This window comes from Engraulis encrasicolus, chromosome 7 (genome assembly GCF_034702125.1).
Source record: "Engraulis encrasicolus isolate BLACKSEA-1 chromosome 7, IST_EnEncr_1.0, whole genome shotgun sequence".
NCBI lineage: Eukaryota > Metazoa > Chordata > Actinopteri > Clupeiformes > Engraulidae > Engraulis > Engraulis encrasicolus.
The window spans coordinates 37,384,063-37,395,842 of NC_085863.1; the positions used below are offsets into that span (position 1 = coordinate 37,384,063).

The 11,780-nt window shown below is 43.4% G+C and overlaps 1 protein-coding gene across 5 annotated transcripts in view; it reads right to left on the minus strand.

The window, feature by feature from the left end:
- The window catches only part of pld2 (phospholipase D2), a 56,043-nt gene extending 44,540 nt beyond the window's left edge, over nt 1–11,503 (minus strand). Inside the window, exons 1-3 of one of the 5 annotated variants that reach the window (XM_063203427.1) lie at nt 11,136–11,503; nt 3,465–3,628; nt 1,272–1,399 (exon numbers count right to left, since the gene is read on the minus strand). In XM_063203427.1, the coding sequence (XP_063059497.1) occupies nt 1,272–1,399; nt 3,465–3,570 (234 nt within the window). In that variant the 5' untranslated portion in view covers nt 3,571–3,628; nt 11,136–11,503. Of the gene's footprint in view, nt 1–1,271; nt 1,400–3,464; nt 3,632–4,687; nt 5,618–10,959; nt 11,115–11,135 lie in introns of those variants that run through there. The other 4 variants (XM_063203426.1, XM_063203428.1, XM_063203424.1 and 1 more) reach the window with 4 other exon arrangements.
- Between the last annotated feature and the right edge of the window lie 277 nt (nt 11,504–11,780).

The following is an 11,780-nucleotide window of genomic DNA, read 5'->3' on the forward strand; positions in this document are numbered from 1 at the left end:
ACAGAATGTTGAAGGGGACAAAGGGGAAAATTTGCGGGAAAATGCGGCTTTACAGGAATTACGTAGCATCGTGAAATTATGCAGAATATCATTGAATTTGCATGAATCCACGCGATCGCTGAATCGCGAAAAACTGGAGGGACTGATGACATAGTGACGTTGAACAATATAAGGAAGTTAGCATCTGGCAATTTTGACAAATATATATTGCTGACAAAAACATATTAACATACACAACATTTCTGGGTTTCCAATATCAAAGAAATAGCTCTTTTGAAGTTAGCTAATAATGTAATTATCATGTAATAACCTTTATTTTAAAAAAAGCTTTTTCCTAGATTTTTAGTATGTTAGTAAGGACACCTGGATGTATTGAAATCAGTTGAAAAACCTTTTGTATCAATTTCTTTGGGGTTTGGTGTATTAAGTTAAGGTCATAGATGTACTCGACTATTTCTACTAATTACAGTATATAGTGGGGACCAACAACTGCCAACTTCTCCTAACATGTGTTTACCACATCTCCTTTTCTTGTGTTTGCAACTAGAATTAGGCCAAGTCTGTTCCTGTGGTATGTGCCTTTAGCATTCTGCAAATGTGAAACATGGGACTCTCTGGGGACAAGAAGTCTTCTCTAAGATGGAGTTCATTCTTAGGTCCCAGAGTCAAAATAAGTGACCCTTGTATAACACAATATCATGTGTTTTATGAGTTTGTCATATCTATAAATACACCAGGGGTCTTAAGATTGTGCTACTGTTTTCTGGAAATTATGCCATCTGGGGTTTGTTTGTCGTTGTTTTGCCTACTTGGTGGCTGACAAAACAGTCAGATGCATGTGGTGGCTGGGGAGCATTTGTGCTATGTCAGCAGATCATGAGACAGAATAGGCTACCACATGCCCATCTATGGGAATCTGTGGGCAAGCAATGAGAGTTTCTTGACAGTGTAACAAGGTGAGTGAACCTTGTTGGGGGGATGCCGTTTCATCTCAGAAGTTATAGGTTTCTCCCTTGTACATGACTGGACTGTACATGACTGTACTTGCACTTGTGGCTGGGCAGCCACCTCCTGGCGGGGGACTCCCCTGGGCTGGACATGCTGATGGCTGGCTCCCTTGTACATGACTGGATGCATTTCATTTCCTCTTACACTACATAGAGTGCTCTTGGAAAGTTTTGTACAGTGATATGTGCAGCAATGTCTTCATATCTGCTTCATTTATCCACAAAACAATGCATGGTACGTGTCTGTATGACTAATAGACTCACCTTGGAGCGAGTGGTGTATCGCTCCGTGTTATCCACCTTGCAGGTGACAGGGTTGCCATGCAACAGGGGGGAGACGTGCTCCTCCTTCAGTAAGGGGAGGTGGTGGATGGCCAGGAAGGGCCGGAGCTCTGAGGGGGAGATTTGGGAGGGAGAGAGAAAGAGGAGGAGGCAGAGGTGTCATCACAACCAAAGGCCAAGGATCCAAGACAGTTTCGAGATTCAAGTCACGTCTTCCTGTCCTTGAAAAATTGGCAGTGAAACTAATTTTGTGACTACTCCCTTCTGTGTAAAAATAAATAATCCGAAAAGAAAAAGTGGATGGTTTATTGGCAGAAATGTGCATAATACGGCCATGGGCCATGCAAGGCGTTTCTGGGGGTGAAATGATGCTGAGCTATGACGCGCTTTCATGTAATGAACAGATCGCTTTCATGAAATGAACAGATCGCTTTCATGAAATGAACAGAGTTCCGCGCTTGAAAGTTTATGGATGTCCATAACCAGGAACTTCAGACTTATTTGACCATATATGGACATTTTCGGCTGTGATTGTTTATAACACCCTGTTTACCAGGCATCAAACAACATAAAAACCCCAAAAATGGCACCCAGTGGGCACAATGACACCGTCCATGGAATGGCACTTCCGTTCTACGTCATTGGCAGTGTATTTCCTAGGCTGTTATCTTGCTTGCCATCTAGGCTCTATGGTTACAATCACGACCAGAGGCACATTCACACCCTGCACAGGCTATCCCATAGGAATGCACACACAAGGCAAAACCGAAAGAAAAGAAAAGAACAAAAGTACAGCCCCCTAGGGTAACGCTAACGATAAGACAGTAGACCATGTGGTGTGTCTGACCTAACACCAGCCTCTTCATTTAGGCTGTTTAAGTTGTGGTATACAAAGGTACCACTTAGGAAGTGTAATTGTGTGTTTGTGTAAACAGGGACAGAAAGAATACTGTAAAAGAGATGGGTGAGAGTTCCACTGTTGATCATTCTGTACTTTAGAAACACTGGAGGTCAGTCATGCTTCTAAGAGACAAAGGGCAAAGCTACAAAGCAAAAGAAGAAAATAAAAGGGAGGAGAGAGAGAGAGAGAGAGAGAGAGAGAGAGAGAGAGAGAGAGAGAGAGAGAGAGAGAGAGAGACAGAGCAAGTGAGCGAGCGAGCGAGAGCGCGCGAGAGAGAGACAGAGCAAGTGAGCGAGCGAGAGCGCGAGAGAGAGAGACAGAGCAAGAACGAGCGAGAGCGAGAGAGAGTGAGAGAGAGACCCATAAAGACATCTGGATATATATTGAGAGAACGTCAGAAAAAGTGTACACAAGAGACAGAATTAGTAAGTGAGTGAGAGGGAGAGAGATAAGTGAGTGAATGAGACAGACACAGAATGAGAGGTGGAGAGAGAGAGAGAGAGAGAGAGAGAGAGAGAGAGAGAGAGAGAGAGAGAGAGAGAGAGAGAGAGAGAGAGAGAGGTGGGGAGAGAAAGAGAAAGAGAAAGAGAGAGAGAGAGGTGGCGAGAGAAAGAGAAAGAGAAAGAGAAAGAGAAAGAGAGAGAGAGAGAGAGAGAGAGAGAGAGAGAGAGAGAGAGAGAGAGAGATAGGGGAAGGGACTTAAGATGGAGAGGGAGTCCAAAAAAATGTGTTAGTTAAATGCGTTAGTGATGCTAGGGACACAGGAGGCGAAACGAGCAAGGCGAAGAGAGGCAAAATTCAGTGTTCAATTTTGACAGCTCAATCGTCATCAGGTCATCGCAGCAAATCAAATGGAATGGAACAGTTATGTTTCTTGATTTGATTGGCCGCCACAGGCAAAATTATCTCCTCATTTGCATAATACTAAACTTGGTTTAATAATTTTGCTTTGCTCGTGTTCGCTTGCTTTCGCCTCCTTCATAGGAATGAAAGGTGAAGTTCGCTTCACTTGGCCAAATTCGCGTCTATGTGTCCCTACCGTGAGTGACCGAAACAAAGAATTAAGAATTAGAGGGGGATGGACACAGTGAGAGAGAGACAGAGAGAGAGACAGAGAGAGAGACAGAAAGAGAGACAGAAAGAGAGACAGAAAAAGAGAAACCTGGCACAGAGCATGCTAAAGAAATTATCTTGAGGGCGAAGAGAAGGGAGACATGGCAGAGTCGCCCACATTGAGAGACAGAAAAAGAGACAGAAAGAGAGACAGATCTCACCGCTGTTGTCCTTGATGGCTTCGATCTGCTCCTCAGAGAGGTGCTCCTGCTTGCACTTGTGGCTGGGCAGCCACCTCCTGGCGGGGGACTCCCCTGGGCTGGACATGCTGATGGCTGGCTGAAGATCTTGGACTCCACCCTCCAGCCGCTACACTCACGCACTACTGCTACATGAAGAACAGATGGAGAAAGGAGACAAGAGACAGACACTCACTTTGAATAATGTCCCTGAGGCCAAGGAGAAAGAAAAACAGGTCTTTTAGATGACCATCGACTTCCTTTGTGAATCTGCACCAATAGGGTAATGTAGTTTTGGGGGTGGAGGACTAACTGGAATGGACTTTCAAAATAAGCTGAGAGCTACATATTAACTTCAAAATAGTCTTCAAGAATGATGCATTTCTATCCATCATGATTCTCTATTACCCTGAGGCTTGGCATTTTGGAAAATAACTTTTCACATGGCTGTGCAAAGCAGGTAAGTTAAGTTGAGAAAACCTGAAGTACAATGTGTACTAAATAAATCAGTCTAGTTCAGTCATCAGATGCCCAAAGTCTCATTTAATTGTGTAAAACAGAAACCAGGTACAATGTGGTCAGAAAGAAAAAATAAATAGAAATAACACATCAAACAGCTGCGTCATGACAGACAAGTAACCTCCCACTGGGGTGAGCTTTTGAAAGGAAGAAATGAATAGAAGTAGAAGTAGAATAGAGGTAAACGCATCAAACAGCTGCTTCACAACCGAGAGCTGACCCTGCAGTGAACACATTTCCCAGACTGAGGCTTTATTTTACTTTGACTGGACTTTAGCCTGTCTACTGCCAGACTATATCACACGAAACGAATAGTTTGGGAACTAACTTATCTATTCAACTCAGGCAAAGATTTCTGCAAAGGTTACCATGCCCTTCAGATCGTAACGAGCACACAAGGCAACAAGGGTATTCCCAGACTATTGGCCTCTGTTCCAAATAGCTTAAAACTCAATAACACCCCCCTGGTGAGAAAAAATCTGATTGTATTTACCCAGTTGCGATTGCCCAGACAATACTTAAAACATAAATAATAATAATAATAAAAAAAAATATCTATAGAAATTACACTTCAATGACCGTTATAGCATTTTGGAAAATAACTCTCCACAAAAGTCATTGTTGTGAAAAATAGCTCAGCTGTGAAACCAAGACCTTAATACAATGTGTGCTAAAGAAATGCTTACGAGTTTAGTTCTTTGGCCAGATGTCCGAGGTCTCATTTAATTGCACAATACTTCTGAAACCAGGTGCACTGTTGCACATCGAAAGAAAGAAAATCATAGGAATAACACCTTAAAACAGCTGCTTCACGACAGAGTTGAACTCTCAGTGAACACATATCCCACTGGGTTTATCTCCCTGATTGGACTTGGACTTGGTTCCGGACGGCTACAACTCAATAACAGCCCCCTGTCAGCTCCTCTCAGCCCACTATCCGGGACGAACAATGATGACTCTCAACACAGATGGTCTCTCATGAGGGAAACAGGAGAGGAGGCAGAGGGGAGTAGTAGTACTGGGCTTATCGTAGCATAGTGTACCGTACACTGTAGCTGGTCTGATGAGAGCAACAGGCAGGAGAGTAGAGAGAAGTGGTACTGGACGTATTGTACTGTGCTGCAGTTTGGAACCGCAATACTACAGGGAGGGGAATAACAATCCACCTACTCGGCAGAGCGGTTTTCCCGTAAAATGGTAAATGGATTGCGTTTTATAATTACCGTTTTTTCCACTCCTTAGCGCACTCAAAGCACTTTACAATGATGCACGCCTCAAATTCACCCATTCCCACTTACATTCACACACTGATGGTAGGGGCTGCCATGCAGAATGCCACCCTGCCACCAGGAGAAATTTTGGGGTCAAGTGTCATGCTCAAGGACACATCAATGGGGTAAAGCAGAGCGGGACTTGAAACTGGAACCTTCTGGTTGCCAAACAGGCTCCTCTACCACCTGCGCTACCACCAGCATAATCAATTACAAAAGACTTACTTTCAGGTTCAAACCAATCAAGTGTATCAAAAAGAAAAGGGAAGTTTTAAAAGGCATTGATAGATGTGGCTAACATACGATAATTAATAAAATGGCATGGTATTTCAATCCCAGATCTGATCTTCATCAGGGCAAAACTTTAACTTTTGGTACATTTGGATTTTAAATTCAGAATTACACTTTATCCAAAGTTTTCCCCATCATTTTCCTACTTGTTGTATAAAGTAGGTGTTCGGCATCAAACATCCTGAAGTGTTGGAAGCAAAAAGATTTTGAGTTATAGAATGGGACTTTGTGAATTTGAAAATAAGTGGCTACTTATGGAACCTACCTAAAGCCAACTCTGACCTGTCACTCAAAGTCAGGCATCCCACTGTTGTCATGACATTGACACTCCTTTGACATGTGAGACGGGGTGTGGTTCACAGATTCCTCTCCAGTGTTCCAGTGATATAGCACAACTATGAGCTCCTTTAACAAAAGGCCAGAGCTGACAAAGTCATGTAGATAAAAGATGAAATGTATGATCTCCAAAAAGAAGCCCAGTTGCTACAACTAAACTCTTATGTCTAAACTACTGTACATGTTGCATTTGGTGGCTCATCACCAACTTTTGGGAAAAGGAAAAACCTAGCCAGAAATGTTATGAGAAACAAATATTATGAGAATTGGTAAATATAATATGATTGTTGCATAGGCTTACTGTACTAGAGACAGACGTTTGGTGATAGACTGTTCAGTCAGAACCAATTAAAATTCTCATCATGTCCCCAAACTGCCTGATCCTGAAACGTAGACTAGTGGAGAATGTTTCCTGGGACTTCCTTTGTGCATCTGCATAATTGGCTAATTCAGCTTCAAATGTAAAGAGGCAGGACCAGGGGGTCGGGCCAGCACCGGCCCTTCTAAACATTCAGGACGCTGTGCACACAGTATGGACATGGCTGTGCAAAATAGGTCTGTTGTGAAATGCACACCGAAGTACAAACATGCACTAAAGAAATCAGGAGGTCGGTTTTTAGAGCAGATGCCTAAGGTGATGTCCTATCCTGCACATGTGAAATCTGAAACCAGACACACCATTGCACGTATTTGAAAAGAAAATAACACAACACAAAAAGCAAAACCAATTTCCTGCTGTGGATTTTCTGCACTGCTTGCAGATTTTTTACGGATGGTTAAAACTCCCAACAGCCAGCTCGGTGAGCTCCCTACAGCCCGCTGGTCCAGTGTCCGGTGCGAACAAAGTCAACTCTCAACACAGATGTCCTCTCCAGAGGGAGCAACAGGAGAGGAGGCAGAGAAACAGCACTGAATGGATCACAGTGTAGGCTGGAGTCACAACACTACAGGGAGTGGGAAGAACAAACGCAGGACTGGGCCAAAAAAAGTGGCCCCAGGCATTTTTGGCAAAGACCAGCCCCTCACCGAGCCCCCCTGTTTTTGTAACAATATAGTGGGCTGCTCAGTCCATTTGTTAACGATGGATCAATGAGCTGCCCTCTAAAGCTGATAATACACAGGGCAACGTTTGGGCAATGTCGCTGAGAAACAGCATGATTTGCTCCTAATTTGCTGATCCAAGTTCTGATTGAAGCGTTGTAGAGACTGTTGAAAAAAATGATTTAGTACCGTTGCCCAAAAGAGTAGCTCAAAAAAGCATCGCCCCTGACGACAGTCAGTTTGGCACAACTCATCTTCGGCTCTTCTTCTTATAATTGAGTGAGTTAATGTGAATGGCATATTATTAGCCATTGACATCTTGACAATGCAAGGATTTTGACTACATATTTACAGTAAATTTGCCGTTTAATATAGCTTAGCCTATCTGGGAGGCCAGGTTAATACGCCGGAGCGCTTTCTGCAGGGTAAAGAGTTCATTGGCCAGAATGTATTCCCATGCAGCTCTTGCACGAAGACTTAGGGCGCTTTGTTCAGCAACACAAATCCCAGTCAGCTACAGAATGGTGCAGATGTCAGAGCTGCAGGAAGTGGAGACCCTGTGATTGGAGAGCTGCAGCTGCAGATTCAAGCTGTTGCATTTAACAAGTGGTGCTCATGTCCAAAAAAGTGCCCAGAGACAAATAATGATTACATTGGCATGTCAAAAATTCCACGAGCTACTCACACATAACTGTAGTCCACCAATGCATGATCCAGTGCCAGATATTCCAAATTACCTTGTTCTACCATAAAGTGTCCTAAATTGGACAGGAAAAAAACTGGTTATTTGGGATTATGTGGCAGTTAAGAATCCAGGTTGCCAGTCACTGTCAGGTCAGGTGCACAGAATGCGTCCGTGTTCTCATATTCTGAAAAACAGGTGATGATTTTCTGTGCTACTGCATTGTACTCGTCTCACAACCCCCACACGACCACCAACCCCACCACCACCACCGCTACAACACGCGTCGCACACCGAAAAAAGGCACAATTCCTCTTTTTGCTCTGTACAAATTGTGCTGTAGGTAGGAAACTCATGAATGGAAGGAGACTGTAATGCGCAGCTCATGAATGTGTAGCCTGTAGCATGTTTCTGTTCTGGGAAAGGAAAAACACTCAAGTTCATTACTTCAAATGTTATGACATTCTGACTTTTGTGTACACTACAAGCGCATAGTTTATGCAAACTGCTTTACATACTCAAATCACTTGTAGGACCTTTGCTATGCATCTTCATCCATACAGGGCACTACGCAATTATAGTGTGGACATGACTGGGAGTGACAACTCTTGTACCCATGACACGGTCTGTGTGATGTTAAGACCAGCTCTGCTGATGATGGCGATTCTCTGTGTCGAGCTCATGGTCCCTGGCTGACTGCACCATCAGCAGTATTGGCGACAGGAAGCACAGGGATCTATTATAACCTCCATTCACAGACACAACATGGCCATCATGTGAAAACTACTAGGTCGAGAAAATAATTAGGATGGACCACGACCTTATTTGGCAAGGACTCAGAGCATGTCATCAGAGGCAATGTTGAGCCTGAATCATGTCCAAAACACAATTTTATAAAACCGGTACCCATTATTATTATACTTAACAATCCAAACAAAAAGCCAGAGAGATCATTGTACCACAACGTAAACCACTTCCATTAAGCTCCACATAGTAATCTTCAATCTCCACTACAAAAAAATCTCCTCTGATTTGCAGACAAGTGGCTTAATGATGTGGAACATGTCCATCGACAGACTATATACAGGGACAATAGTTGAAATGTGCTGCTGAAGATTTGCCTAACCAATATGAACTGATTTTAAAACATATTTGAATGACTCATGATTTAAGTAGATATTCAGCCCGAAATTTCAAATATTCAGCCATAACACCATGATATGAAGATATAGAGCACCACCTTAGCATAGGCCATGCTGCCATGGCTGATGAAGACAAGAAGACTAAATAGCTGTAGAACTTTAGTCTACTGTTGCAGCAACACTCTGCAGCCCATTTGAATACCAGACATACTGTCATACTAAAGTGTGAACCCAAGCTCACGCCAGTCCATCCACATGCAGAGGAAGTAAAGGGGGTCAGTGACCTCCATAGGCGACGTGACGACGCAGCCGACTATGGTAGTGTTTCTCAACAGGGGCTCTACAGCCTCCTAGGGGACATGCGGGAGCCGTTGGGGGCATTGAGGAGGAGGCAGCTGAGGGGGGATGCTCATTTGTCATTGGGGGGCATCTGCTTATGATGAGATCACTATGGCATTTGTTAAAAAAGGTTGAGAACCGCTCGACTATGGTATGCACTACTTTTGGCCACAAATCTTAATGCGTAGTTCCCAAACAGATGCAAAACCAGACTCTCGTTACCCAGGGCAATGCATATGAGGATTTATGCAAGTTTACACAGCTGAAGCACAGGCGAGGCAAGACACACACAAACATAATAAAAGGAACTGTGGCTTCTTTTAGTTCCAGTTCCAACTCTATTTCCATTTCTACTTTCACATGCCTACATCCTTTTAAATGCAATGCAATGAAAAAGAATTACAAACACAATGGCTGCTAAAATCATGCTATTGGGTTGTCTATAATCTAGGCCTATTGGTTGTCCAGGTCATGGTGCAGATAATGGCAATAGGCTATCTTCTAAGCTTCTCACTTCTCAAATATTATTTCTGTACGCCTTAACAGCAAAGACGAAAATAAACATGGTGCTGATGTTTATCAAGCTCTCCTCCACTCTGACCTCCAGCACATCATGAATGTGTAACGCACAGCTGTGTTGTCCAGCTTATGCCCCGTGTGCGTGTGTGAGGAAGTCAGCTAAGTGATGACATGGGTAACGATTTGCTTTACGCAGTGCTGTCATGGGAACCAACCAGGTTCCAGGTGGAACATTTGGAGAGGAAGGAGGAGGGTCTGGCAGCCGATGGTGACTGTGGTAGTGTGTGGATTCGGCATTTTTAATATAACAGCCTCGTTTTTACCCGTGTGTTTGTTTTGTTTTCTGCTTCCAAATATACTGGACGGGAATATATGAAGCTGGGTGTGGCATTTGACGAATGACGCACAGTTAAGGACCTTCATGCAAGATGCGCACGGCATAACAAGAAAAGGAGGAAACTTAGAGGCTGGAACTCGGCCATCATCACATCATTTCCTTAACGTCCCGTTTTCAGTTACTATAGAGTTTCCAGATAAATGCCAGGGGAAATCTGCATAACTGGTGTGTATTGGTAGGGTTTTCATGCAGTCATAAAACAAAACACTGGATAACCAGTCATCAGCAACTTTCTACTGAACCTAACGCTTATTTATCAGACATGGTAATGCCTCAAGTTAATAACCCACACAATGTTACAAATGTACATGGTTTCAATGTATTTCAACCAAAGGGCAACATTATCAGTGACGCTGATCACAAATCACAACATTGAAGAGTCATGAGTGACTTAACGAGCAAAAAAGCAGAAGCACGTCAGTGGAAAGACTTCAACAGGTAGAACACAGCACAGTAGTGACCTAATCAGTCTGGAAGACTGAAACTGTCTCAGAAGTAAATACTCCCCTGAATCACAAGTTATACACTATAGCTAATGTACTGAATGGATTTCGAGACATTCATTTTTAATTCAGATAAGCCGTAAGCTACCGCTTGGACGCACTTAGATTTGGAACTAGTGACAAAAGTTTGGAGACGATGGAGGACGGGTTATGCCACAGGCAATTAACATTCTTGTCATGTTCACCCGTCTCTCTATCGTACACTTCTCGATAAGAACATTTCCCTACTAATCTTGCAGCCATCATTAGAAAACTATACACGTGCTTTGGTTTACATTTTTGTATTAGCAATCAGACGCGTAAAAGGAATTTGAGTTTGAGCCATAGTTCTAGTTATAGCTGGTCCTTCAGTCTGTTCATTCGACGGCCAAAAATATGTTGTTTCCGAGCCAATAAAATACGTGAAATTCTGGAAGACGGTATGGAAATGTACTTACTTGCTAACCCAGACAACCATCTACGTAGCACACAAGCTTCGCATTGCTGTTCTTTTTTTGCCACAACTGGGAAAAACTTCCTAGGTTGGTTCTCTTTACCTCCACCCTCCGCCGAACAAGATTTACGGCAGCGAAAGCTTCTTTTCAGCTCTAAAAGAGGCAGAAGGGTATCTTACCGTAAGTTCCTGAATAGCATCCAGCGTAGGGTAGTCTCTCCGTTACTCATTCATGTTGGCTGGAAATTCCAATTATGGTCTGACTCAGTTCATGACAATGACACCGCGTTGGACGTATGCTTCAAATGCCAACGATAACTCTGATAAGAGTTTCAATTTCGAGTGTATTTTGAATGCGTAACTTACTTATCCCCGAGTCTCCGCCTAGTCCAATTTCATAGGCTACCCCTCATGCAGACCACATCCGTGCGTATGCATCTGAAAGCTAGTCCATTTGTGATATTCTTCAGATAATATTTTATCCATGTGGGAACGTAAATGTACTCAACCTCCTGTGACGCACCATGCGCACTGGAACGGGCATTCAGCTTACCTAGTGCTTCTTGCGATATCAAGTCAGCAGCAGCAGCAGCACACCTCACAGGTTTTATGAGGTAGGTATTGTGGGAGCAGGATGCACGGTGACAGATGTACAGTAGGCGAGGACACACGCGCCAGTATTCAGTACTGTCTAAACCAACAACTTCTTCAGGGTTTTGACTAGGGCTTTGAATAGCCTACGTCTTCTTGGAACACAATGTTGCTTTGGAACAGTTTGCCAATCTAGAAATGCTGATTGCAAGTTAAGACTGCTCAACTGCATAG